This window comes from Megalobrama amblycephala, linkage group LG3 (genome assembly GCF_018812025.1).
Source record: "Megalobrama amblycephala isolate DHTTF-2021 linkage group LG3, ASM1881202v1, whole genome shotgun sequence".
NCBI classification, from domain to species: Eukaryota; Metazoa; Chordata; class Actinopteri; order Cypriniformes; family Xenocyprididae; genus Megalobrama; species Megalobrama amblycephala.
In genome coordinates this window covers 47,320,711-47,348,257 of record NC_063046.1, presented here as the reverse complement: position 1 = coordinate 47,348,257, position 27,547 = coordinate 47,320,711, and the positions used below count along the sequence as shown (strand labels likewise).

The 27,547-nt window shown below is 39.3% G+C and overlaps 2 protein-coding genes across 7 annotated transcripts in view; one reads left to right on the top strand and one right to left on the bottom strand.

Annotated features, from left to right (window-relative positions):
• The window catches only part of LOC125265501, a 23,949-nt gene extending 12,911 nt beyond the window's left edge, over nt 1–11,038 (bottom strand). The window contains exons 1-2 of one of the 2 annotated variants that reach the window (XM_048185765.1): nt 10,901–11,038; nt 10,650–10,740 (exon numbers count right to left, since the gene is read on the bottom strand). The gene's annotated coding sequence lies outside the window, so the exon portion shown is untranslated. Of the gene's footprint in view, nt 1–10,649; nt 10,741–10,900 lie in introns of those variants that run through there. The other variant, XR_007184266.1, reaches the window with a different exon arrangement.
• On the top strand, nt 341–27,547 carry znf638 (zinc finger protein 638). 5 transcript variants are annotated; one of them, XM_048185761.1, is made up of 26 exons: nt 341–724; nt 875–1,075; nt 13,665–15,099; nt 15,914–15,975; nt 16,086–16,124; nt 16,243–16,610; nt 16,715–16,935; nt 17,116–17,271; nt 18,628–18,726; nt 18,810–18,865; nt 19,045–19,343; nt 19,424–19,455; nt 19,558–19,692; nt 21,120–21,251; nt 22,137–22,178; nt 22,272–22,403; nt 22,552–22,668; nt 22,769–22,794; nt 22,904–24,650; nt 24,771–24,830; nt 24,909–25,811; nt 25,934–26,231; nt 26,349–26,666; nt 26,755–26,877; nt 27,045–27,166; nt 27,313–27,547. In XM_048185761.1, the coding sequence occupies exons 2-26, from the start codon at nt 954–956 to the stop codon at nt 27,394–27,396; spliced, it is 7,128 nt and encodes a 2,375-aa protein (XP_048041718.1). In that variant the 5' UTR covers nt 341–724; nt 875–953; the 3' UTR covers nt 27,397–27,547. The 5 variants fall into 5 exon arrangements, with proteins under 5 accessions (XP_048041718.1, XP_048041717.1, XP_048041721.1 ...); XM_048185760.1 differs by having other exon boundaries at nt 341–1,075; XM_048185764.1 differs by lacking the exons at nt 341–724; nt 875–1,075 and adding an exon at nt 11,161–11,298.

Below are 27,547 nucleotides of genomic sequence, written 5' to 3'. Positions count from 1 at the left end.
TAAATAGCAGAATTTTCATTTTTGGGTGAACTAACCCTTTAAATAAAAGTCTGCAAGGGAATGAGCCAACACATGGGGTCAGCAGTTAGCTAAGAGCAAGAGAGATAAAAAGAGAGAGAGGAATGGGGCCAGGAGGTGTAAATGTAGGCACAGGATATAGAAGGAAGGAATGTCTTTTTAAATTACGCTTTGCTACCAAGCAAGGAGAGAGGGAAATACCATACCCCTCTCTCTCTCCCCCTCTAGATCACTCTTTTCTCCCCTCCCTACAGATGTCTGGCATGTGATACTGTGACACAGCTACACCAGCTGACTGATCCGGGTGGCAGAAACCGTGTGGCTTGAAATCATTTTGCAATCCTAGCCTGATCTTTAATAGCTGTCAGTGAAGACACCTAGGATGGAGAAGCGGATATTAAATACTACTTTTGTTTTGACGCTTTCCTTTTTTTCATAGGAGTATTTGCTGCATATGAAAGTGTGTTTTTGTTAATGAGTTTGATTTTCCAAAAATTTTTGGTGAAGAAAGAAATTTTTTTCCACAATATATGCAAATGAAAATTTTCTACCTACAGAGCTCTTGTATTATCTTTCGGATTGTTAGTTTTTTTTGGGACAACTTTTTTGCCTTTTTGTGACTCATTACTCTCCTTACTTATTTATTACCTCTTCACCAGATAATTCATATAGCAGCTCATAAACAATTTCCTGTTTGCAACTGCAGGTAAGGATCAGCAACAAATCCATCATCCTAAGACCAATCACAACAACCAGTATCCTATCATCTGTTGATTCCTCATCAATGTCCTTTTCCATCCATCTGAAAGCCTTTGTGAATCTCAGACTGTGGGTTGGTTTATTTGTGGATTTTAAGGTCTCTTTGGGGCCCAGAGCAGGTGTGAGTGCTACAGGAGCACATTTGCCCTCCATTCAGATTTTCTGGGGCAGAAGACATGATAAAGAGCAATAAGAAACTAAATTCCCAAGATGGCGCAACAAATGCTATCACAAGTAACAATGTCAACAAACAGGTCAATAACCTGGCTCTCTTCTGCCAACCGAATGCCCCAAATAGGTAAGTGGAGATGTGTTGTAAAACCAACCTTTTATTCTGATTTTAGATCAGTTGTGGTTTATTTCATAGTAGGAGCAAATACAGATTAAGCGTTATTTGTGTCTAAAAATGTGTGGCTTGAAATGTTGGACCTGAAACAGAGAGAAAAAAAGAAATGTTAAGAAAAGTAATTTTTGTGTTGTCTCCTGTCTAATGCTGTTTAATTCACTAACATGTCTGGATGTGAGATTTGTTGCTGTTTGTGCCATGCTCATGTGTCTGTTTTTTTTGTTATGTCTTGTCCTAAACTTTATATGTTTACATGAATGTATTGACTTTCCAGAAGTACAATTTGAAGAACTTTATAAGAACTTTACTTTACAAGATATATATATATAATAAAAAAAAAAAAAAGGAAAACAAGACAAATTAGCATTAACTTGAATATGATTTAAGTAAAAGATTTTTTGGCAATGCCACATCAAATCAGAACATTTTTGTGCTGGTAAAGGCACCTATAATCGTAGACTAGTCACGCCTGGTTTCATTCCTTTTGTGTGAGTCAGTATCCTCTGATGGCAATAGTCTAATTATATAATCCATGTTGTATTCATTTATAATGGTCCTTAGCCCAACTAGCATGAAAAAAGAAGCTCAAGCGGTTGGTTTTCCATTGCCTGCAGGGACCGGCACCTGTTGTGTCTGCTGTTTGGTGCAAAGGAATGTCATTATCATGTATAAAATGTACTCTTGAACCAACATGAGCTTTTAAACAATCCTGTACTATAATGTCAAAGTCAGCATGGTAATTGTTTTAATATATCTAAAGTAAACTAAAAATTGTTACTTGTGACTTTTTTTAAATAAATTATTATTTTGCCATGTACGTCATGGTAGACATATTTACAAAGTCCCACACCCCCCGCCCCTCATCTTCTCTACCCCCCCCCAAGTGAGGACATGTAAGGTTTCTCTGTGTTTTTGTGAGCTTCATAGCTTTAGCTTAGGATACTGTTACTTACTTCATGTCACATTCCTCTCGTCACTCAGCCCAGATTAACACTGGTTCAGATATAATTACATATACAGGATCTCCCACATTAAACTGACTGAAAAGATGCAATCCAAACAGAAGAATTAGCATTATTCTGTTAATAAATGTAGGTATTTTAGGTTTGATTTAAAGCAGTATTTGCCTTGAATCCTTATAAAAGTACAATAATTATGGACTGATTGTTGCTTTGGTATGTTCCCCTTTGTCCCGACTGATCTGGTTGATGTAACCTCTCCCCCTGATCTGTGGATGAAAGGATTTTGTTGTTCTCTCTCCAATTCACATCCTCTCTTCTCCTCCCTTGTTATTCACTCTAACAATGGATCTTCCTCTGCTGTCTGGGACAGTGGCTATAAGTGCGCTGCTCTAACACAAACGGACTCTAATACTCTACAGATGGGCAAATTTACATTTTTTTTATTTATAAAAGATGAACAGATTAGTATGGAGCATCTAAAGGGTCATAGTAAAGGAAAAAAATATATGATTCCCCGAGAAATGTTGAAACTTTTGAGTTCTTTGCAAGCAAATGCAAACTTACTCGGGGGGACACAAAGCTTTTGTCAGCGAATGCAAAAGCATTCTCAAGAAAATGTATCTTGATTTAAGAATGTTAAGATATTTGTACTGGAAAACAAAACAAAAATACAAAGCAGGAAATTAATTTTTGCTGTTTACAGGGGACAAGACAATAAACATTCAAACAGACAGCCACAAAACAAATACATCATGTGTTTGAGCATGAGACCTCACAGGGAAAATACCTGATAACTACATGAACTATATGAAAGGAACTGGACTGTTTAAATGACACACTCCTAAATGAAAATTCTGACATTTATTACTCACCCTCATGTCGTTCCAAACCCGTAAGACTTTCGTTCTTCTTTGGAAGACAAATTAAGATATTTTTGATGACAGAATGCTGTCAGATTGTCCATTGACTGCCTTTGCAACTTCCACTTTGACGCTTCAAAAACTTCATAAAGAGATCGAAAAACGAATCAATATAAATCGAGTGGTTTAAGTCCAAATTTTCTGAAGAGAATCGATCACTTGTTATGACGAACAGATTTAATTTAGGCTTTTACTTGCACGTAACATAATCAGAAGCTCAACCAAACTTGCTACACGCGCGAGAACAAACCTCTTCCAGAAACTCAAACATGCCGCGTAATTTGTCTTCCGAGGAAGAATGAAAGTCTTACGGCTGTGGAACGACATGAGGGTGAGTAATTAATGACAGAATTTTCATTTTGGGGTGAACTAACCCTTTAAATGAAATTAGACTTGACCCACAATAATATGTTAATGTATAACCAAACGTTCACAAACTAGAAAAACTCCTCAAAACTAATGATTTAGCAAATTTCCATCTCTCCCTCCCTCCCACCATCCTTGAAATCCCTTTGTAATCCTAGCCTGATCTCATCCATACACCCACCCACCCCTCCATTTCTCCATCCATCCATCCACCCACTCCTCCATTCATCCACCTAGTTGTCAAAAGTACCGACTTCAGTACCTAGTCAGTACTGAAATTTTAAAAATATGACGCTTTGAGTGCTGTTGAGCAGACTCATAAACACCTCTGATTGGCCACTGTGTTGACATGCTCATTAGATATGTCTGTGATTGGCTTCAATGATCAACGCCTCAAAAACATTGTAAATAGTCATTAATGAAACTCTTCATCGAGCGCTTACACAGATACACACAAGAGCGTTTGACAGCAGGCATCTATCACGGACTGGTCCGCTAATAGAGGCCTGCTTTCAAATGCTCCATCTTTCAAATTCAAACACTTCCATGTGCTTTCAAATGCTCCCATGCGTTGATCATTGTAGCCAATCACAGACATATATCCGATGAGCGTGTGAACACAGTGGCCAATCAGAGGTGTTTACGAATCCGCTCAACAGCGCTCAAAGCATCACATTTTTAAAATTTCAGTACTGATTGGTACCAAAGTACTTTTGACAACTCTAAATCTATCCACCCACCCCTCCCTTACTCCATCCATCCATTCATCCACCCACCCATCCACCCCCCCTTCTTCCCTCCATCCATCCATCCACCAATTTATCCATCCTTTCCTCCATCCATCCACCCATACATCCCTCCCTCACTCCCTCCATCCATCCAACCTACCTTGCCCTGTGTACTTTCGTTGTAAGTGCATTACTGTAACAAGTAACTGTAACTTACAATTAGAGAATACAGCACTCTTTGAAAGCTTGTTGATGCTAATCTGTGAGTGGGCTTTTGACTTTGACATTTGCACACAATGGTCATGTGGGACTGCAGAGAGACTGTCTGGAGAAGCCCACAGTGTGTCCGCTGTGGTATTCTTGTAAATTCCAGCGCCTCCATTACTCTCAGCTGATATGTCATTTCCTTCCCAACCCATTATGCATGCTCATCTGTAAAATCGTGTATTATTTTTAAAATCATCATTTGTAAAATCGTTTGTTTTAATTGTTACTGTCCTCATCTTTGTAATCACAATTTTTACTAAAATATCATCATAAACCTCCACATCAAAAACTGCATTTTTATCATACATGCCTTGTGAGCAAACAAATTTCTGTATTTAAAGATAATCATGACATAATAACAAAGCACATGAGGCAAAGCAGGACACAATGTCTTCCTGCTGTCTGTCTGGATTTCACTAACATAACATGCTCCTCTCTCCAAATAGACCCTTGAGCTGAAGGGACAGTCATGTCAAGCAGCTGAATGCAAACTCAATAAAACGGCTACACACGACACATTGCATTTGTAAATTCAGCACACAGCAAAGGGTCATGACTTAAAACATGGTGAGCTAAACCATGCTGAACTATGACCTTCACTGCATAAATCAGTCACCTGCTAGTAGATCATCATTTCAAAGTTCTGATGAAATTTCTCCTAAAAACAATTAGGTGGACTGTTGTATTATAGAAGGCGACAATCTGCCGAAGCCTTCCTGACATCTAATCGAGTCCTGTGATGTGGCCTGTGGTGATGATCCCATGGCTTGATGAAAGTCTGAACGCAGTCTGAAACAGATTTATGATGCTGGTTTGTTTGTTCTGGAAGTAGTCACAGCCACAGGCTTATGCCATTGATTGAACGTTGACAAAATAAATACCAGGAGATTATGGTTTCATTCCCCCTCTTGCGATTGCTTTCCTCTGTGTGTACTTCAATGGCATAAAAATGTCCAAACAACCCTGCTCTGAACTAAATGGCCAAATCTATACACCTCTAGACCTTTGTGGTGTCCAAAAATAGTGCATGCTTTTAAAACTGGAGATTTATGAGGGAGTAACACCAATAATCTTATCTTTGTGTTATCCGAATTAGGTCTTGAAACAACACTGACTTTCATCAGGTTGCTAAAAAAGTGAATATTGAAAGTGACTACCATTTACAAGTGATATCTATTTTCAAACCAATAAAATAGCAATAAAAAACAATGTTTGTGGTAACTATTGCCTAGGAAAATTGGTCAGGTCAGCTAAATCTATCACATTTTTTGCTGATGGAGCTGCCAAACACAAAGCATCTAAAGTCTAAGACGTATCAGGCTGGACCACGGGCATAGCAGCTAAAGCAATGAGTCAAAGGAATTATATAAAACAAGCATTAGTGTTAAGTAAATGCTGTTGTATGGAAGTCCTAATCTAATGCAGTATTGTGTGTGTGTGTGTGTGTGTGTGTGTGTGTGTGTGTGTGTGTGTGTGTATGTATCTGTATATGTACAGAAGAAAGAAACAGGATGGAAAGTCTGAACAGACTATTCCTAATACCTTGGCAAGATTTATTGGCAGAATTAGATGTGTTAATCATAGTCTCCTGGGTCTCCTGGTTCTGGTTGTTGTCAGAAATTGAATACTAGAAAGTTTCATGTGGTTTCTTTTCACCTTTGACAGAGTGACATTACCTCGTCACAACAACAATCTTGGAAAAGAAACGTTTTATGATACTAAAAACATTTATATTCTATACCCTGATCTGCTAATATGTTCTTAGCACATGCTGGCATGACCTTGGCTCTTGGCCTTGGTTCAGTTTTAATGCCATAAGGACCTTAGATGGGCAGTGGAGGATATATATATCTGGGCCCCTTAACAAGATTTATGGGTTCTTCCTTCAGGAAGGTTACCAAATGTTTTATGGGCATGAATGGTTTACAGTGATTGGATGTGCATGTGTGTGTTAAGAGCTTGCGGTCCTAACAGTTGCACACATAAAAGTGTAGTACACATGTTGTCTTATAGTACAGTAACCAGCCTCCCAATATTTAAGACCTAAGAAACTACAGCCCTAAACATAGTCCATATGCAAGTATGTGAACACAGACGCTTCTCATTACACAAGCTTGATTTTTATGCGTTGTGTTCTGATACATTTCAGTATACGATTTTTAACATGTTTTTGAAAGAAGTCTCTTATGCTCACAAAGGCTGCATTTATTTGATCAGAAATACAGTAAAAAGAGTAATATTTTGAAGTATTATTACAATTTAAAATAACTGTTTTCTATTTGAATATATTTTAAAGTGTAATATGGCATATGATGCAAAGCATTACTGTTTGATATGTAGTTTTCAATACATTCTTATTGATGCTTTCAAGACTATCAATTCATTTTTGTTAATCTATTTGTTAGACAGATAACATTATCCTGGTGAATTTGCAGCACATAAAAACATTTGCCAGGCATGTTATATAAGATATCTAATGAACATTTTCATTAACAATGCAGCACTGGAAGTGACAGTTCCATCAACTGGCCAGTGTAAGGTACTTGAACCCTGTGTAAGGTAATTCAGAGAAGCAGTGCTGATTTAAAGGGTGTCATGTCAACACAGCCAGACCCAAACCTCAAGTGCAAATACAGGGTGTTCACAGCTTACAACTATGGCTCACTTACAGGAACTATTGTTAAATCAATCAACCTATAAAATGGTATTTGATATAGCTGATATTATTCAATACCAAAAATAGAGATTTTATACAAACCACAATAGAATGAAAAATTACAGTATTACCAATCATTATAAAATTATTTTCAATTATTTTTCTATTCTATTCTATATACTAACAAGTAAAGATAATGAATATAAGCTAAAATAGTGCATATATTTAGTGAAACTCTGCCCTCTAGAGTTTATTTCTCTAGTGAACTAACATGCTGTGGACACTAAATGACTTGCCTGTGGTAAATGTAATGCTACGTGAGATATTATTCTCAAGCTGTTTTATTGATGTCTTTCCATGTTTGAAACACTAGTTGAGAGATTACACGCAAACATCTATGGCTGCATACGAAATCACATACTTTCCTACTATATAGTAGGTGAAAAACAATATGCGATAAAAGAAGTATGTCCGAATTCACAGTACTCATAAAAGAGTAGGCAAAAAGTACCCGGATGAACTACTTCTTCCGGCAAGATTCTGAAGTGTACACACTTTACTATCCCATGAGGCCACGGGAGAGGATATGTGAATGGAAGTGACGCAAGTGTATGTAGTACATCCGGATTACATTCATACTATAGCCTGGGTGGCAGCCCGAACCCCGCCCACAACATTTTTTGGACGGGAAGTTTGGTCTGGACTCGATCCACTGTGGAGTAATTATGCTCGGCTCCCAGAAGGCCGAGCCAATCAAATTGCCAGGGCGGGCTTTAATCGATGATGGACAGGCTATCTGCGGTTACGTAACCACCCACGTCATCAAAGAGCGCTTGGGTTGAATTGGTTTTCACCAACGATGACTGCAGCTGGAGAAGTAAGATGTTTAGATTCCGCTATCACGTCTGTAATAAAAGAAATCGACAGCGCATTCATTTTAAAAGACGAACAAAGAACCGCAATCAAGGCATTTGTCGATGGGAAAGATGTGTTTGCCGTCCTTCCAACGGGATTCGGCAAAAGTTTAAGTACAAGTTCAACATACGTCACTTACTGCGTTGCTCTGATTGGTTGTAGGTCTATCCAATTGAGTGCAGAGTTTTTTTTTTTTTACTGGTTCGGTTAAGACACGCCCCATAATTCAAGTGCAATGGAGCAGTATCAGACTCACATTCTGCCTAGAATATGAGTATGACGAAGTCAGGCTATTCATACTACACACACTCATACTATATAGAACATACTTTTTTAATAGTCATGAAGTTATTACTTATTCAAAATAAGTACCTCGAGAGAGCATGCGATTTCAGATGCAGCCTATGCATAGATCTTCTGTTCTTCTTTTGCGCTTTTTCTGTTGTGGCGAATGTTAGCAAACAGTGTTGCATTACCAGGCACGCCCCCTTCTGAATTGGAGTGTGAATCGCCTGTGACTGACTGTATTCGTTGTCCAACTGCATGCACCGAACCGTGACGTCCATACATGTAACATTACACCCCTACCAAACACATGAACTTAAACAGTCTTTGGAAGAAAAGGAGTGAGATGAGGACAGCTGAAATGAGGAACGAGCAGTTTTCATTACAGCAGAAAAGATGGTGAACATATCTGAAGACACTGTTACCACAAAACGCTTCGCCAGCACAATTCTTAGATCACGGGTGTGGGAGAAGGTTAAAGAGGTTATGTTTGCATGAGGGTGTGCAAGTGTTTATCCCTGTGTGTCTGTACTCCGAAATAGATGGTGCTGAGGTGCTGAAAGAACTCATATCAGATGGGGTGACGAAACCATTGCCCACTAGAATAAAGCTTTCATTACAGAAACATTGACCAGCATATGTGAGCTAACCAGTAAATAAAAAGGTTTATAAATTAAAACCATATATTTCATTAGTTGATATAATGTTAATTACCAAAATCTGCTTTCTATCTTACTGATAGCCACCATAATATTAGAGGTTGTACAATAGAAAGCCACACAATGAATAAGAATTCATTGAATCTGGTCTGTCCACAAAACATGGCTAACATCCGTGTATAGACAGTGCACAAGGTGGTCATATACACACAAACAGTGAAATGAATGAACATGACATGAATGAACATTACTGACAGACCGGGAAGGGAAGGCTGCAACAATGGAAAATATGTGAAAAATAATGTGTTTTTTTGAAAATTCAAGCATGAAAACCTTCTTGTAGACCCCCAAAACAAAATTAAAAGTAAATTTGTAAAATGGTATAATAGGTCCTCTTTAATATAATAAACAGAATGCACAATATATAATGTAAATTATTCTTTGATCTGATCTGACACAGTAAACCTAGATGTCTAAAATAAGACCCAGTGGGGTACTTGCAAACTGAAAATACTTGTAGCCTGAGCTCCATCTGCCATGAGGACATCATGTTATTGTGACCTTTTAAGAACTGAAGGGCTCCTGGGAGAGTCTGTCCTGTAGCGGTGAGTGTTAAGTATTCGCCCAACCCCTGGGGGGCATTTATTCTTGTTATATTTAATTAGTTATCTGTTAACGGGACCCCTCACTGTCCACATAATCTGTCCTGCCAGACAAGGACAAATGGTGCCATGCCAGCTGCCGATAATGTAGTTACAGTATGTGCAAGTACTACAATAATGCTTGAAGGGGAAGGGATGAAAAGGGTGAACAGTTTAAGTCCCATGCTTTTGCTTGAAGTGCAAATGACACCTATCATCATGTCTCTTTTTCTTTCTGTCATTCCTGTCTGAGTGTTTGTAATGCGGCCAGCTCTCTCTCTCTTTGTGCCCAAACTGTTATTGATTGAAATTGGCCTCTGGTGCTTGAATTATTTTGGTCTGTCACTATGCTGGACCTGGACATAAACCAGAGCCAGTGAGAAAGATATGGAGAAGAAAAGAGGGACAAAGGAAAATAGGATTTGAAGAAAGGGTGAAAGTATTATTCTATTCTGTCTTTCACTGCAATTAACTGTTTAGGATTTTATTTTCCAAAAGCATCATAAGGGTAAATAGACCATAGAAACCAGTTGCGTCAATGGTTTACTTACGGCTTATAATGCTTTTGAGAAACGCAGCTCAGACTTGATTTTCTGGTTAACTGAGTTCTGCCCATGTGGTCAAGCACAGTAAAAACTCAGGGTGTAAGTTTGGGTTTACCAAGCTCATGGAACAGAATGAGAATTTAATCATGTTAATATTATGGCAATATGACAAAAAATGGCTTAATGGTCAAACTAGGTAGCCATTTATTTAATCAATAATACAACAAAACAATAATATTTGTGAAATACTATTGCAATTTAAAATTGTTTTCTGTATAATGAATTTTAAAATATAATTTATTCCTGTGATGCAAAGCTGAATTTTCAGCATCATTATTCCATTATCATTATTTTTCAACAAATCATCTTTATGTATATTAATACATCTGTAGTATCATACTAAATGTCCTATTAACAAGAATGTAATTTAATTAACAAGAAAATAAAAGTACCGAAGAATTAAAGAATAAAAATCTAAATTTAAATTTTCTTTTAAAAACTGCAGTGAGACAGTTGATGTGTGATAGAAAGAGGTTCAGCTGCAGAAATGTGAGAGAGAGGTTGGTAGCCAAAATCTCTGACCTTGTGACAAGGATTAGATGTCAAGAACATCAACAAGCAGCAACTCTGAACTTCAGCATATCCGATTATTATGACTGGCCCAAAACTAAGCCTAAAAATAGCAACGAAGAACAATTATTCAACTTACAGCTGCTTTGTCACACTCAATGTGAACCATGCAAAATTACTTAGACAACATAAAATACGCTAAAATACATAAATATATAAGCCTTCACTGAAATAAATGGTAAATTAAATGTTTGTAGGCCTACATTGTTATCACGTGATGTTTTAAACAGTAGCCTTTGCCTGAAATAAAGCCAGCAGAGTAGTCACCAAAATGAAAACACTGCCATCTCCTGGAGATCCTTGAAGTGAACGACACTCTCTCTGTTGTTTACAAGAAACGGCGTAACACCCGTCTCTCTTTTCCCATTTTGCAAAAAAAAAAGAAAAAAAAGAAAAGAAGTTCACACTTCCCGCAAAATAATTAGTTTTTACATAATAACTGAAAGGTTGGAGGTTTTCCGTATCACAAGGTTTCGGGTTTGATTGGTTTTCCTGACTATATGTCTTGTGCATCACATCGTCAATCAACTGGTCACGTCTGAGACGCAAGCAGACCGTCCCCTGAAACCGGAGCGTTTTCTTCTTCGGATGCATTTCCATCGTAAGATTTTACATATTAAACTACGAGGTATGTCACTGTGGTGCATCCCAACAGTGTTCTCTAGCGCTTCTAGTGTAAATGTGGCGATTTCTGTGTCGAATAATGTGATTGTTGCTCTGTAAAAATGACGACGTCGACTGAAATCGGGGTGAACGATACTAATGGCGAAGCAGTAGAGCCAGAGGCCTGCATACATATATCTGCTTGATTTCACTTACCGACCAGCGTGTTACTGCGCACACTGCGTGTTTCGTGCATTTAAACATTGTTTTCATTTTGTATGAGATACACTGGCAACGAAAACATAACTTAAACACCCCATCCAGACTGTAACGCCATTGATCAAGCGATCGATTAAGCGGCGTGAGCGATTTCGTAATGGAGCGTTACAGTTTTGTTGGGGTATCAATCGGTCAGTTATTCAGTCTCATCACAAATACGTGTTTTAGCAATTGTTTGCAGTTTGACATGATTTGTGATCTTTAGTTTTATTCCACGTGCTCTAATATTGTTGCATGGGGAACTGAAGCAGATGTGGGGGTTATAACATCATATTGTGTTTTTGTGTATTTCTTCATAATAATTCCCGGAAGATTGGCTCTGTCTAGTGTCCAGTGTTTGACATTTAATACAGGTGTAGGCCTGCTATCAGAAATGGCTGCTGTGAGAGGCGGTCTATTACTGTTCAGTGGACATTTTGTGTTCAGTCGCTGGATGGCGGCCTCACATTTGTTTTGCAGTGAATTTTCCCTTTAAAACACTTCCTGCTGAGTCATGACAGTACATGCTATACAAAACCCAGTCTTTTGGGGTTTCAGATGCATGGTTGATATTTGATATGTTCATTCAAATTCTGATATTTAGACCATTACATGTAAAGTTTTGTATAAGAGTGTTTGGAGTAAATCAGTTAAAACAAAGGAAAACTGAAGTCAGAATTGACCTCATTTACTTAATGGTCTTGTTGTGCACACTTTATTAGTGCATGTTATTTATGAGAAAAATATTTTCATAATAATTTTCTTTTCGGCTGACATCTGCACTGTTTTTACATAGTTGTAGGCTACTACACAACAATGAAAAGCCATGATGAAATGGAAATAGGTCTTTTCTTATGTCTTGTAACGTATATATAAAAATAACTTTATTGAAAAATGGGGTGGGGACTTGGTACTATACAAAAGTTGTTGATTGGATTTTGATATGTGGGCATAACACAGAAATGGAGGCAAATTAATGCTTAAGTTGACTAAATGATTGGAGAAGTCTGACAAGTTGTTGTTTTGAATAAAGATTGAGGTAAAAAAAAAAAATGCATAAGATCAATAACACATTTGGAAAATAGATATGGTGAACTTTTGTTTCATGCCAACTTTAATGCCAATTAACCAAGGTTATGGCAGTGATGGCAGCCATTAAGGACAGATTTGAAAAGTAATTTTTCCATGAGAATATAATTATGTCCTGCTCTACAATTTTTATATTTACTTAGAAAAATGTGATATGGACGATACATGGGTGGTGAATGCTGTTTCCTTTTTACTTTTATTTTTGCATTTTATTGTCTTAACAATTTTACTGTTCGAAAAAAAATATTATAAAGAGGTTTATAGAGTGAGGTGAATTGTAGGGCTTCACCATTCACATCTTTACTTTATCTGTACTGTGTTTCCCAAATGCATCATAAGCTTAAGTAGATTGTAGAGGCTATTGCTTTTGGAAAACACAGCTCTTGTTGTTCAGTTAGAATTTGTTGATTTATGTTTGTTTTGAGAAATGTTTGGTGCAGCAGCTCTGTAGTTTCTTTTACAGTAGTAGATTCTTTTAGTCTCTTCCTTTTTTCATTAAACTGTTCACGAAGATGAGTCACCCTAGTGTGATCTTTGTTGACAGGGATGGACAATATTGATGGTTCAGACTCCAAGTTTTATTCTGAAAAGCCAGCATTGATGTTAAAAAATGGTCAAGGTACTGCTCACAGTATTAATAAATAACAGTTGTCTAATATCCATGAATTAACAGTCTGGCCTATCATGTTGTCCTGTCTTAAGGCATGTTTGTCCCTCCCTGTTCATATTCCGGTCAAAAAAAGAACGAAAACCACTAAAACTCATGCATGATGTGAAGATACTCTTAAATACTCTTATACTGTGATATTATTTTCCATTGTCTGTCTTGTCCTTTTTGCTTGCTGTTTTCTTCTTCAGTGAAGACATGGAAACCTGTTTAAATCCTTCGAAGCTGGAGATTTGAGAGTGTGTGACAGAAGGGGAAATTGGTCGCAGCCGTTTTGCAGTTTCTGTGTGAGGACGTGAGGACGACAAGCCAATAACGCTTTCTGTGTGTTTTTCCCCTAATTTTTCCAGCTTTTCATTGTTCTTGGAAAGTTTTGTGCCCCCTGTTGCAAATTCCCTGAGGCATTTTGGGAGTCTGCCGCTCTTCGGCCCCGTCTCCCTCCAGTTGGCACAGATAAAGACTCAGTTGGCACTTCACCAGCTGAATGCAATTGCTGGCACAAGCGTCGCTCCGTCTGCAGTTGCTACACCTGCTTTGACCTTGCTCAACTTGCTTAAGGTCACCATGTCGCATCCATTATATAATCCCCGTGGAGGGCTGTTTCCCAGTGGTCAGAGACCCGTCGTGCCTGGCCAGTATGGTCTTGGGTCACAGCCTCGAATGGAGCTGGGACCAGCCCGTCTTGGCCCAGGTTCCATGTCCGGTTCTCGAGGGGGATTGGTCAACCAGCCTTTCTCACTGGGACAACGTCAGTCGCAGATTTCCCCAGATCTTGAAGCCGCCATAGACCAGAACCTTCGGGGAGCCCGCGAGGAAGTGCGCCTTCTCACTCAAATGCTCCAGCAACCCAAAAAACCAGATCCCCGCATGAGAAAGGACACGAGGGATGAAGTGCTTTCCTCCGGAGGGAGCGTCTTTCCAGGGTCTTCGAGATCTGATGAGGGAGACTGGTCCATATACCAAGGCCCAGGCAAGCTCTTTGGATCTTCAAGCTTGGATCGTCCTTCCAGTTCCTCACAGCTGTTCCAGTCTTCTGGTTTTGGTGGAGCATCAAGCGGTTTAGACAGCCAACCTCCACCAGAACAGCGGCCTTCACGTTACACTTCTGAAAGTGCCAGCAGCATCCTAGCAAGCTTTGGACTCTCCAATGAGGACCTAGAGCTTCTAAGCCACTATCCAGATGATCAGCTGACTCCTGACAACCTACCGTTTATTTTGCGGGACATCCGTATGCGTAAAGTGAAAAGGGACGTTGATGCGAGATCTGAATACAGCAAAGTCATTGACTATGGACATTCGAGTAAATTTGGCTATCCTGAGGAGAGCTCAGATGGCTATGCAAGTGAACACCTACCTAAAGAGTCATCAAAGTATGGGAGTGAGGTCTCTAGACCACCCTTCGGTGGAATGGACATCACAAAGCATCCTCAGCCGTGCCAACCAGCTCCAGCCCCTGTTCCAAAGCTTCAGAAACCTCTACCATTGGATCCAAGACTCATGAAGACGATCCCAGCAAGACCACCTGCGCCCCAGACTGTTCTGCCACCAACTAGTCGACCTCCAGCGCAGATGCCACCTCAACTGGGTCTTCTTCCAATGATGGCCATGGACGACATCTCCGGAGGTCCGAATGCCAACTGGATCCCGTTCCTTTCCCCTCCAGTCAGCGTGCCTGCCACCAAGAGGCTTCCGACTCCTACCATGATGAATGATTACTCAGCAGCTACTCCTAGAATCTTTCCTCATACATGCTCTCTATGTACCATTGAATGTGTCCAGATTAAGGTGAGTATCTTCTTACCCAGTAGTGCCTCATTTGAAAGATGTTTGCATTATTTTTCGCTGTATGTAAAGGGTCTCGATTGCTGTTTAATTCATTTCAATGTTTTGGTGAACTTTGAGCTAAAACTGTACTAAATTTAATTATGAAATAAAATGTCCCAAAACTATAATGAAATTTTAATGTTTGTTAACTTCAGTTGCTCAATAATTGTGCAGTTCATTTTGGGTTTAAAAAAAAAAGACACTAAGCTGGTGTAAATAGAGTAGATAATGCAGCTGGTAAACCATGGCTGGAAAAAAGAACTGTATCTTGACTACTCCAAGCCATTTCCAGTTTCAGAAGAAAATTAATCAGTCCATTTTCTGGAAACCTGTGGAAGCCTGATGAAAAACCATTTTGCTGAAACATAGTTTAAGACCTTGGACTGGCTGAAAAAATACTGTACCTATTGTGAAGGCAGACCTGATGACTTTCCACAATGCTGAAGACAAAAGGCAGATGGCGATCTCCATCTCCGTAATACCTGAAGCCACACTTTGGACTTTTTTGGAAGAAGTTTTATCATGAAAATCATGGACTTAAAAATTTTTTATGCATTAATGAGACTATAGTGGGTTAAACAAGCTTTATCATCTCTTTAAATTTGGACTTCTGGTATTTCATGTCTTTTTTTTTTGTTTTACTTCTATATACATATCTTGGTAATCTGTTACACCAAGTTTTTATAATCAATTGCACTGTTTAAAACACGTAATAATTTAAGCATTATTTAAAGCAAAGACATCGTTGAATGTTTTGTTTTGTTTTTGCTTACAGGACTGGCTTGAACATCAGAACACAAATCTTCATATTGAGAGTTGTAGGCGTCTTAGGAAACAGTGAGTGTTTTATGAATGGCTGCTATTGCTCATGTTCACCTTTAGCTAAGAATTCCATAGGAAAATTTCTCATTTAACTAACAAAAAGCCATATTTTTATTTTGTTATAGATACCCTGACTGGAATGTTGAGGCTGTCTCTGTTTCCAGGTAAATCCCTACTATATCCAATCTTGGACATGTAGATGTAGAAATACAGTTGTTTTTTTATTTTATACTTTAAGACGGTTGGCATTTAAATTCACTTGAAAATGTCAATCATCCACAGACCTGAGCCCAAATCAGAACACAGCAGCTCAAAGCGGCACACCCGATCACACTCGTACTCCAGATCCCCCAGTCCGAAGCGGCACCATGACTCTTCAAGCCGTCGTAAACGATCCCGTTCACGCTCCCGATCCCGAAGCCCTAGAAGGTACCGGCGTAGCAGAAGTCACAGCCGGTCCCCCCATAGGAAGTCTCGAGTCAGTCCTTATAGGTCCCGTAGGTCCCGTAGTCCTCCATCTCAACGGTCAAGGTCTCCAGGTTACAGTAGGCGCTCTCCTCCACGCCGCTCGAGTCCCCGCCGGAGCAGCCCCTCCCGGCAACAGAGATCCAGCAGTGGCGAACGACTGGCCATGAAACTCATGTCATCAGGTAAGAACAATCATTACAACGCTCTTGCAATTTATTGTATACTTTTTTTTTTGCTTTCAAATCACTTGGTGTACTACTAAATGAAGTTCTTTTCTTTCCCACAGCTGAGTTTTCATCAATTACAGACAGTAATACTTTGAAGGCTGTGGTGAAGTCCTTGGCACCAGCTCTGCTGGCTGAGCTAGCAAAGAAGAAAAGTGCTTCCTCTACTTCCTCATCAAAGGGAAGCAGCAGCAGTAGTTGGAAACGGTCTTCACCACCTAAGAGACCTGAGTACCCCAAGACAAGCAGAACCTCCACCACAAAGACCTCCAGCACTCCAAAGGTACATCTTCATACAGCAGTTACGTGCAGTTGTAATTGTGGTTCTTCCTTCGTTTCTTTGGCTTTAAGCTCATTATATTGTCGTATTTGCTGCAGGGTCTTTAGAAAACACTTTTGAAATAATTTAAGTGTATCTGTTCTAATAAAATGAAATCTAATTAATATCTTTTTTTTGTTTTAGCATGATGTGAAGCCTAAAGCCAGGGATGCCCCAGGCACATCCTGTTTGCTGAGGCTCATTGGAGTTCCTCATGGTACCACCAGCAAAGAATTGACTGATGCCATTGAACCTTTTGGCAAGATATATACTGCCATCCTCCTGAAGGCGATTCGTGAGGCAAGTCCTTTAAAAACTGTAATAGTGTGAAATAATATAACAATTTAACATAACTTCTGTATTTTAATTTATTTCTGATGCAAATTTTCAGCATTATTACTCCAGTCTTCAGTGTCACATGATCATTCAGAAATCATTTTAATATAATGATTTGTTGCTCAAGATACATTTTTTTTTTATTATTATTATTAGCAATGTTAAAAACAGTTGTGCTGCCTAATGTTGTGGAAACCATGATGTTTTTTTCAGGATACGTTGAATAGAAAATTCAAAAGATTTAATCCTGCCTTAATCTAAGCATTGTCTGTGAAACCAGACCTCTATCAATTTAAGGCGTCCTTGCTAGTGGTTAAACGGATCCTTGTTGATCTGTGATCCGAACGGACCAAGCCCCACGGTTCGGCACGCATGTGATTCGCGGATCAATTGCAAGTTTCACCGCAATAGAGTAAAAGGTTATCATTTATCGTGTTTTGTCTTGCTAGTTTACACATTAAATAGATATAAAACCATTCCAGCGCTAGAAGAGGCGAAAGAGGATTTAATTTGGGATCGCACGCAGCGCTGTTATCGGTGCGCACAGACACACATACAAGGCTCGCGCGCACACAGAGAGAGAGAGAGGTGCATTTCAGATAGCTTGCGAACTCCAAATTGATTTCTCTTTTGCGTCCTCAATGCACTTGGATGGACACATACATGCATTATGTCAGTCAAAATCTCGGCAAGTATTCGGTTATGTCTTAATTGAACAAGGTGAAAATTCGGATGTGTATGTGCACGGGGTCTTACTCTTAAAGTGACAACAACCTATACTGCTGTTGTCTGTCATGTAAATCATACAACAAAACACAGCTTTAACAAAGATTAATCTATATTAAATTTATACAGTGTCATTTTATATTTAATTATTACATTTCTGTACATGAAAATTAATAACACAGTTATACCTTATACTTTATTTGTAACTTTATGTTGTATTTATCTATGCTTGTAATTGGTGTACAGTAGTTGTTCTTTTTACAGTCTGTTCACTTGCCTTTAATACTGTATCAGTTAGGCTAGTAGTTTCTGCTGTCGTATCGGAGTAGTTAAAGTGGGCTTTATGTAATAAATGCAAAGTTACCCCCCACCCCCCAATTTTTTTTTGTGCTGATCCGAAAAATGATCCGATCCGTGCCTTAATAACCGTGATATGATCCGAACCATGAGTTTTGTGATCCGTTGAACCACTAGTCCTTGCTGAATGAAAGTCATTCCAAAAATAAAAAAAAACGTACTTACCCCAAATGTTTGCATGGCAGTGTAATGCGTAGCTGGTATAGCTGTTGTAAACGTTTTTGATTCTCTCTTCAGGCCTCTGTGTGTATGGAGAGAGAGGAGGATGCCAAAGCTTTGCTCAACTGTAAGAACCTGACAATTCGTGGTCAGGTCATCAAGATCTGCATGGAGAAGGTATGTTTGACTCTTTCATGTCCACTTAGAGATGTGACCTATACCAAGCCCTGGCATTAAATCCAATCTGTGCACTTTTGTAGGATGCAAGAGATGATGATGAGAGGAAATCAGTTAAGACTGAAAAGTCTGTAAAGAAGTAAGTGCTCATGCATGCAGTGGTTTTGCAGTGAATCTAGAAATAACTGTTGATATTATTATTATTATTATTATTATTATTATTATTATTATTATTAATTTATTTATTTATTTATTTATTTATGCCTGTTTCAAACATTTTACAAATGGTTCTGTGAATGCATTTGTGTCTTATTATAGAAAAGAAGTGACTACGACAAAACCAACTCAGTCAGCAAAAGTAAAGGGTGCAAACCCAGTAAAAGGTGCAAACCCAGTAAAAGGTGCAAACCCAGTAAAGGGTCCAAACCCAGTAAAAGGTGCAAACCCAGTAAAGGGTCCAAACCCAGTAAAAGGTCCGAACCCAGTGAAGGCATCTCAGCCAGCTAAAGCAAAAGAGTTGCCAGGTTCCAAGACATCTCAAGTAACCAAGGGAAAACTGAATGACCCCAAAAAGATGGTACAGACAGCTAAAGCTAAGCCCCCTGCTAAGGATTCAGGTAAGTTACTGCATCTTCCTTTGTAGTTGTTCCTGTGGCCATGTTGGACAATCTGTATAACATTTTTTTTAATTTGGCAGAGACCCCAGTTGCCAAGAAACTTGTGAAGAAGGTATGTTATTTTGTGTTAAATAACATTCTCCCTCTAAACTGTATTTATTAATTTATTTATTTACAATTAAAAACTACTTCTACCTTCCTTCTTTGACTACAGGAAATACCCTGGAGAAAAAATATAGTTGAGATTGCAAATCTTCCAGAGAAAGGGGTTACTGAGGATGAGCTCATCAACCTTGCTAAACCATACGGGTTCACTGCAACTCCTGTCATAGCAATCACTCAACAAAAGGTAATAACTTTAAAGGGTGCTGTATGTGCTTTATTGTTTGCTTTTGTTTGTTTTTGTCTGCACTAAAGCACAAAAAATACCATAGCATGTTTCCTAAATATCTGCAAACATATTAAGTTCAGATACTCGTTTCTATATAAAAAAAAAACAATGCTACAGCCAGTTATTTCGCTTTGAAATATGCGTTCTGGGTCGGAATATCTATGTGATCCCACCCACTTCGAGTTTATCCAATAGTATTTCGACACCACTAGTTGCCAGTTCTGTCAGTTGCCAGAAAGCGCAGCATATTGTAGCTATGGAATCCAGCAAACAAACTGAGATCGCAGATTCTACCCAACTTAAAAAGCCTTGGCATCCAGCCAAAAAGACTTTAAAAAACAAATGCTAATTTGGCAATTTTTTTCCCCTTGATAGTTAAGCATTGATCTTCTGCTAAAGATGGCTGATTTATCCAGGCAACTACTTGGGATGGATATGAGCTGGTTTATAATTTGCAAACATTAAAAACATTGCTAACGTATATATTAGGCAGTGTAAGGCTTGTCACTTTTCATTGTCAATTGCTCTTGTTCCTGTTTTTCAATCTGGCACCCTGTGTAAGTGTTGAGTCTGAGGAGTAGGGGTGGGAGAAATGACTCTCTTATATTTTAAATTTGGTCTGCAGTACCCATTTCAACTGCTAGCTGTCAATATTACATACTGCATCTTTTAAAGGGTTAGTTCACCCAAAAATGAAAAATCAGTCAATAATTACTCACCCTCATGTAGCACCAAACACATAAGACCATCGTTCATCTTCGGAAAACAAATAAATTATATTTTTTAATGAAATCCATAAGCTATCTGGCCTCCGATAGACCGAGTCACAAAAAACACTTTCAAGAAAGGTAGTAAAAACATTGCTAAAATAGTCCATGTGACGACAGTGGTTCAACCTCAATGTTATGAAGTGACGAGAATACTTTAGAAGGCTTTACGCTGCATTCACACAGGGCGTCAGCATCAACGCTTGACGAAGGGCATGTCTAAAGCTTGAGCTGACAGGACCGTCATAGTACAACAGCCAGTCACATTACTTTTTGGTGTTGCATGAACGCGATTGGCTAGCGTCTGTGATCTTATTGGCTGACGCCTGCGTTGGTGCTTAAAGTTGCGAAATCTTCAACTTCTGCCACAAGCAACATGAGTGACGCGACGGAACCCACAATTCTGTTCGGCAATGCATGTCGTCACCCATTCAAAGTACATGAGAAGCGTTAATGCTGACGCCCGTGTGAATGCAGCGTTAGTCTATCAGAGGCTATTTATTAAAAATGTAATATCTTAATTTTATATATTATATGTATTGTTGTTGTTAACGTGTAATATTATTTTATATTATACTGTATTATATATTTTAACAGTATTTTTATAATTCTTTTTAGGCCTACCTGCAGATGCCCAACACAGAGGCAGTTGAAGCAATGGTGAAGGCCTGCTCTGAGAACCCAGCTAAAGTTCAAGAGAACGAGATAACCGTAAAGATGATGATGCAACCTATAGACCTGAACTACACTGTGAGTGTGCACTTCATCTCTGTCTGAAGTTATGCAGAGGGGGAAAAATATTTTATGAATGTTCTAGATACATACAAGTTGTACAAGTTTTGGTTCTTACCCCAATTTTATTAAAGCAACTGTATGTTGTTTCTGTTATTTTTATGACTTCAGAGCCCCCAATTTAGGCCACATTGCACATATATATTTGACAGTGTAGACTATTACAGGGGTTCTTAACTCTGGCCTTCGAGGTCTACTTTCCTAGTTTAGCTCCAACCTTGATCAAACACGTCTACCTGTAACTTTCTAGTAAGCCTGAAGTCCTTAAATAGCTTGTTAAGATATGTTTGATTACATTTGGAGCTCAAATCTGCAGGAAAGTAGAGCTCAGAGACGAGTTGAGAACCCCTGGACCATTACTAACTAGACAAAATAGGTTTGGAAGGTTGCAAACCTGCCATGAGATGTATTTATTTGCATGCTATTCTTAGTTGAGACTGTTAGATGATTCTTGACCTCCCCGACAAATTACAAAACTCTGAAATAGGGAAAACATAGATAAGGTTATATATATCAACAGTTTGCAACCTCACGTTCATGGTCACTTACTTTTCTTAAGATTCCTCTGTCAACGTTTTCTTTGGCCTCTTTCATGATGTCTGTATTGATAATACTCCTTTGTTAAAACTATGTTGATGTGGCATACTGCTGTAAAGGAATCTACTGTTTTCACTGAATTTCATACCTACTGATGTATTACGTATAGTTACTTTAAACGGTCTGTGTTCTCATTTAAAAACACAATATGGGCATAATGGACATAAGAGTGCATTACATCTCAAGTACATTTATACTTGATTAATACTGATTAGTACTGACCGTCTTATCTTTTTCTCCTCAAAGGAGTCAGTTTTCAGAGTGCTCATGGACATGGAGAAATCACCTGTGAGTAAATGCTGAAGAGATAATAACTTGTATCATGCCTCAGACTTGTATAGTAATGTATAGTAAATCTTTTTTTTTCCCTTCTGACCACAGGAAATCATCACATTGCCAGAACGCCTTCTCATTGTTGGTAATGTGCCAAAAACACTTGAGGCAATCAAAGAAGTAGAGACTGTAATCAAACGCTATGGTAACTTCAAGAAGGTTTTGCCACTAAATGGCAGGGTAAGAAACTTAAATTTAACTTTTATATTTATTAAATCCTATTTTTACATAATATCTCTGCAGATCTTTTTTTTTTTTTTTTTTTAAGGAAAATTAAAAAAGATCTTAGCTGTTGTATTTATTGTTTTTAATTTTCTTTCGTTCTCAGATGATTTTTGAAATGGAGAATGCTACTATTGCTAGGACTATCTTCATCCGCTTCCTCAAGTTCCGTTGTGTAGTCCAGAACAATACCCTCAACTTTCAACTGGCTAAACCAATCAAGGTAGTTTAGCAGGTTTTGTTAGCCCTTTGCATGTGTGGCTTGACATTCCTTTACAGTGGCAATTAATTAATAAGTGACCATGTTGTTATTTATTTAACAGCTGAAAAAGAAGCCAGACGCAAAAGGGTAAGAGGGGAAGAGCTACATATTTTGCTTTTTTTTTATTTTTATTTTTTTTATTACGCATTCTGGAAATGTCAAAATAATTTACTTTCATGTTTATGTTTTCTCTTAGAGCAAAGCCTCCTGGTCAATCAGCAGCAACAGAAAAAAAACCTAATACGGTCAAAGCCAAAAAAACAGTAGCTGCGACAGCATCTGCTAGTGCATCTACTGAATCTGCTGTGCATAGTAAAGAAAATTTGAATGCTAACGCAGCTGCAACTGAAGTTACTGCAGCTCCCAAAGACATTGCAGTTGATACGTCTGCTAATGCAGAAACAACTACTCCTGAGAATAAAGCAGAGATGGATACCCAAGCTGTTAATGAAACTGTCATGGTAACCCCGGAGACTGAATCTGTGAAAAAAGAGCATGAAGCTGGATCCTTAGTTCCCAGTGCAGAACCTGAGTCTATGAACAAGGAGCTTGAAATTGTATCCTCTGTTCCTTCTTCAGAATCTGCTGTTTCAGTTGAGTCTGGGAAAGCAGAGCTTGAAGTTGAATCATCTGTTCCTGCAACAGAATCTGCCATTTCAGGTGAGTCTGGGAAAGCAGAGCTTGAAGTTGAATCATCTGTTCCTGCATCAGAATCTGCAGTTCCAGTTGAATCCATGAACACGGAGCATGAAGTTGAATCCTCTGTTCCTGATTCTGAATCTGGGAAAACAGAGCTTGAAGTTACATCCTCTGTTCCTGCTTCAGAATCTGCAGTTTCATTTGAGTCTGGGATAACAAATCTTGAATTGGCATCCTCAGTTCCCTCAGGAGAATCTGCTGTTTCAGTGGAGTCTGCTAAAGCAGAGCATGAATTGGCTTCCTCAGTATCTGTTTTATTTGACACAACTGATCAGACAAACAACAATCAGCTTATCCCACAGGCTGAAGATGCTCCCAAAGAATTGGTTCCGACATCTGTGGAAGAAAGCAAAATTGACAGTGAAAAGCTAGCAGAAGACAAGAATATTGAGACCAAGTCAGAAATTGATATTGCTGCTTCAGCTGTTAGCAGTGAGGAAACTACAGTAGAGGCCATGGAGACCGAGAGTCCAGAAGAACCTACCAAAAGCACTGATGTCAAAGAGGAAGAAAGTGGACCACAGGATCTCAAGATCATGTGTGAGGGCCAATCGAATGACTTGACACCAACTGAACCTTTGAAGGCGGATGTTAGCCATGAGTCTAGTAATCAAACCGAACCTGCAGCCATTGCATCTGACTCCATTCCAACCTTAGATTCTGCTTCTGATTTGCCCTCCACTTCTGATCAAACTGTCAGTAATTCATCTGTCACAGTTAATTGTGCCTCAAACTTTCCCCAAACAGTGCCTGAGCCCTTCCAGATTGATGACAACTCTCTGGACTTTCCTCCGGTTACACAGGAAATTTTGAAGGCCCTCGAATTAGCTGTCCATCAGTGTCGCTTGCAGTCTTCATTAAAACGTGCTGAAGAGGAAGCCAAACAGAAGGCCGAGTTGGAGAAAAAAGCTGCAGAGAAGACAACCACAAAAGGTTCATCAAGCTCAAAGAAGCCTGCTCAAGCGACCAAGAAAACCACTCAAGCTGAGAACAAAAAGCAGGCTGAGAACAAAAAGCAGGCAGAGAAAGAGAAAAAGTCTCAGAACACTGGTTCCAGAAGCAGGCCTGTGGACACCTCGTCCCCTGAAAAGGAGCCAGCTTCTAGGCACAGGAGCAGGGGTAATTCTGAAGAAGATAGTAGTACCACCAGGCGTGGAGGATCCTCTGGGTCATCCTCCCGAAGAAGTAGGCGGGAATCCAGCCCTCCATCAAAGCGATCAAGGGGGCATGATGTTGATCGCAGGGTGAGAAGGATCAAATATATAAAGCTATTGTTTTTCCTTGATGGTTCTGTTTCTTCAGTTGTGAAATCGCTCTGAAATGTTGATGTTTTGGCCTGATTTGTATCGTTTGCTTTATTTTAGAGTCATAGCAAAAACTCACAGCCCTCAAGGGGTCACTCAAAAACAAGGACAACGGAAAAGGTAAGTGTCAACATTTAACACGTTTGCTGGCTTATAACTGAAAACGGGCATTGCTGATTAGGAATTTGTGCTCTCCAGGAAAACGATGACGAACCGTTTCCATTTAACATTGATGAGTTTGTCACTGTTGACGAAGTAGGGGATGATGCAGAGGACACTGTGGCATCAAACGCTGAATCTTCAGCCAGAGACGAGAAGATTCACGATGAACCTGATCTCCATACTATCATCTCTCCCATTGCACAGTCAAATCAAGCTAATACATCAGAACATACTGACAAGATTATACCTTCTGAGACCAGGGATCCTGGAGTTATTGAATGTACAGACAAAATGGACATCAAGACTGAAGATTCCACACCAGTAGTGGAAGTGGTTGCATCTCAAAAACCAGAAGAGCATGAGCTTCAGGAAGAGAGTGTTGATAAACCATTGGGAACAGATGGGATGGAAACTGCTGTTGTTAAGAGTGAGACAGGAGAGCTTTGTATTGTAGCAGAAAGTGTTTCAGCCGAGATGGATGCCAATGTTGAGACCCATTCAAAAGAAAGCACTGACAATGGGGTCTTGGATAAATTTGATCCAAGCCAGTCAGTTTCCTCCTCTCCTTCAGAGAAGGAAGGCTGCCCACCAACTTCTACAGAAACATTAGTGAAGTCAGAAGATGACCATCCCGAGCAGCCTGAAACATCTGCCCCAGAGATTGACAGTAAAGATGAGGCAATCTCTGAACTTCCATCCCATGATGCTTTGGTTACTCTTGATGAGGTCAGTGAGGGTGAAGAAGAGTATCTTGATGAATCAAATGAGGATCAGCATTCAAAGGCTGATGAAGTACCTGAGGCACTTTTAACAGTTGATGAGGTTGGAGATGATGAAACTGGGGGTGAAGAATACCAGTTGGACAAAGAACTTCAAGGCCTGGTCACACTGGATGAGATTGTTGATGAAGAGGAGGAGTTTGACTCATTCAACCCTGAGGTCTGTTCTTTTTTTGGTTGACAACTGGACCACTGAAATTGTTTAAAAACATCATTAAGGCTACCTTGGTTTGGTTTAGTTCTTTACTGTATGTTTACATGGCCTCTTGTTTGTCCTTTCAGACTCTTGTAACTTTGGATGAGGCCAAAGGAGATGATGAGGAGATTGAGGAATTGGAGCAGAGTGAAGCCAAGCCAACCAGTCCCAGCAAAACAACACAAATCATACCAGAGGAGCCTGTGAAATCACCAAGCCAAGAAGAGGATGCCTGTGACCTGGATGAGCTCCGCAAGATGAACTTTGTAACTGTGGACGAAGTAGGGGAGGAGGAGGAAGAGGAACCTAGTGAAGAGATCAAAGAGGAGAAGCAAGTTAAAAAGAGAGCTACAAGGGCCAAAAAGAGGGCTCGTCAGACCCCAGGTGAGTAAAAGATAGAAACAAGATTGTTTTTCTTGTACCCTCAGATTAGATGTATTTTTAAGTCTAAAATGGCAGGTAGGTTTGTAATCACTGTGGTCCCCTTTTTGCTCTTTGTAGTGAGGCGATCCACAAGGGGTAAAAGAGGGGCGACAAAGAGTGCTGAAGAAGCAGAAGAGCCTGAGATGAGTGCGGAGTGTGAACCAGCGGCAGCAACTTCCGTAAGCGAGAGTCCTCCTGCAACTGTAGAATCCATGGACCTTGATGTTAAGCCAGAACCGCAAAAGGCTGAAACCGTAAAAGTTCCAGATTCATTGTGTGCAGAGGTCTCCTCAGGTTCAGAAGAGGACAGGCCTATAGCTAAAGATGATGACAATTCTAAGTCAGAAAACGATATTGTTGGCACACCAGTCCCTGATAAAAAATCCACTGTCAAAGGTATTCAATCTCATAGACAGCAGTTTTAAATCTTTTTTTTTTTTTTTTGTACCATTGCGTGTTCTTACTTGTTACTTTCCATTTGCAGAAGAGTCCAAGCAACGTCGGGAGATGGAGCCCATACAGGAACCTGAGACTAAAAAGGCCCGCTCTCAGTCCCCTGTGATTGAAGACTTCACTTTGCCCCCATTTAGCCCAGACAACCCCATTGGTAAAATATCCACTACAAATGACACTAACATCAGCACTAAATTATTGGCTTTCTAGAACCAAAAAGGCTTTGTTTGATAATGCTGTGAACAATGACTGAATCATATGCATCATGACAACATCACTTCTTAGAAAAGTAATTTTTTTTTTCTTCTCTGTGTTTCAAAGGGGTTGACTTTGTGGTGCCCAAGACTGGTTTCTTCTGCAGACTCTGCTCTCTGTTTTATGGCAATGAGGAAACCGCTAAGAAAAATCACTGTAGTAGCCTAAGGCATTACCAGAACATGGAGGTACAAGTTACGACTTAATTCTGAATGTTAATTGCACTTTATTTTCTTACTGGTGTATAATACAGGTACTTATTTAAGGTACTGTGTTTAGTGCATTTTGAACACTTACGTCTGTTTATAGTTACGTTTTATCCTTTCTCCTCCAGAAATACTACAAGAAGCTCAAGTCTCAGCAGCAGGGTGGCTGCTCAACACAGACAACGTCCAGTCAAAGTTCTGCATCTGAATAGCCTCTAAGAGTTTTTTTTTTTTTTTTTGTAATAATGTTAACAGAGGGGTCCAATTAATTTGTTGTAAAGTTTTATTAATTTTTCTTGTTTTGAAAGAAATGCATTGCCTCATGTTAAATAAAGATGGTAAGAACACATACTCAGTCGAAAA

Coding starts and splice junctions, on each gene's coding strand:
- znf638 (XM_048185761.1), top strand. CDS start 954: ATGATAAAGAGCAATAAGAAACTAAATTCCCAAGATGGCGCAACAAAT. Junction 17,272..18,627: donor TCCTGAAGGCGATTCGTGAG/GCAAGTCCTTTA, acceptor TTCTCTCTTCAG/GCCTCTGTGTGTATGGAGAG. Junction 19,344..19,423: donor GCCCCCTGCTAAGGATTCAG/GTAAGTTACTGC, acceptor TTAATTTGGCAG/AGACCCCAGTTGCCAAGAAA.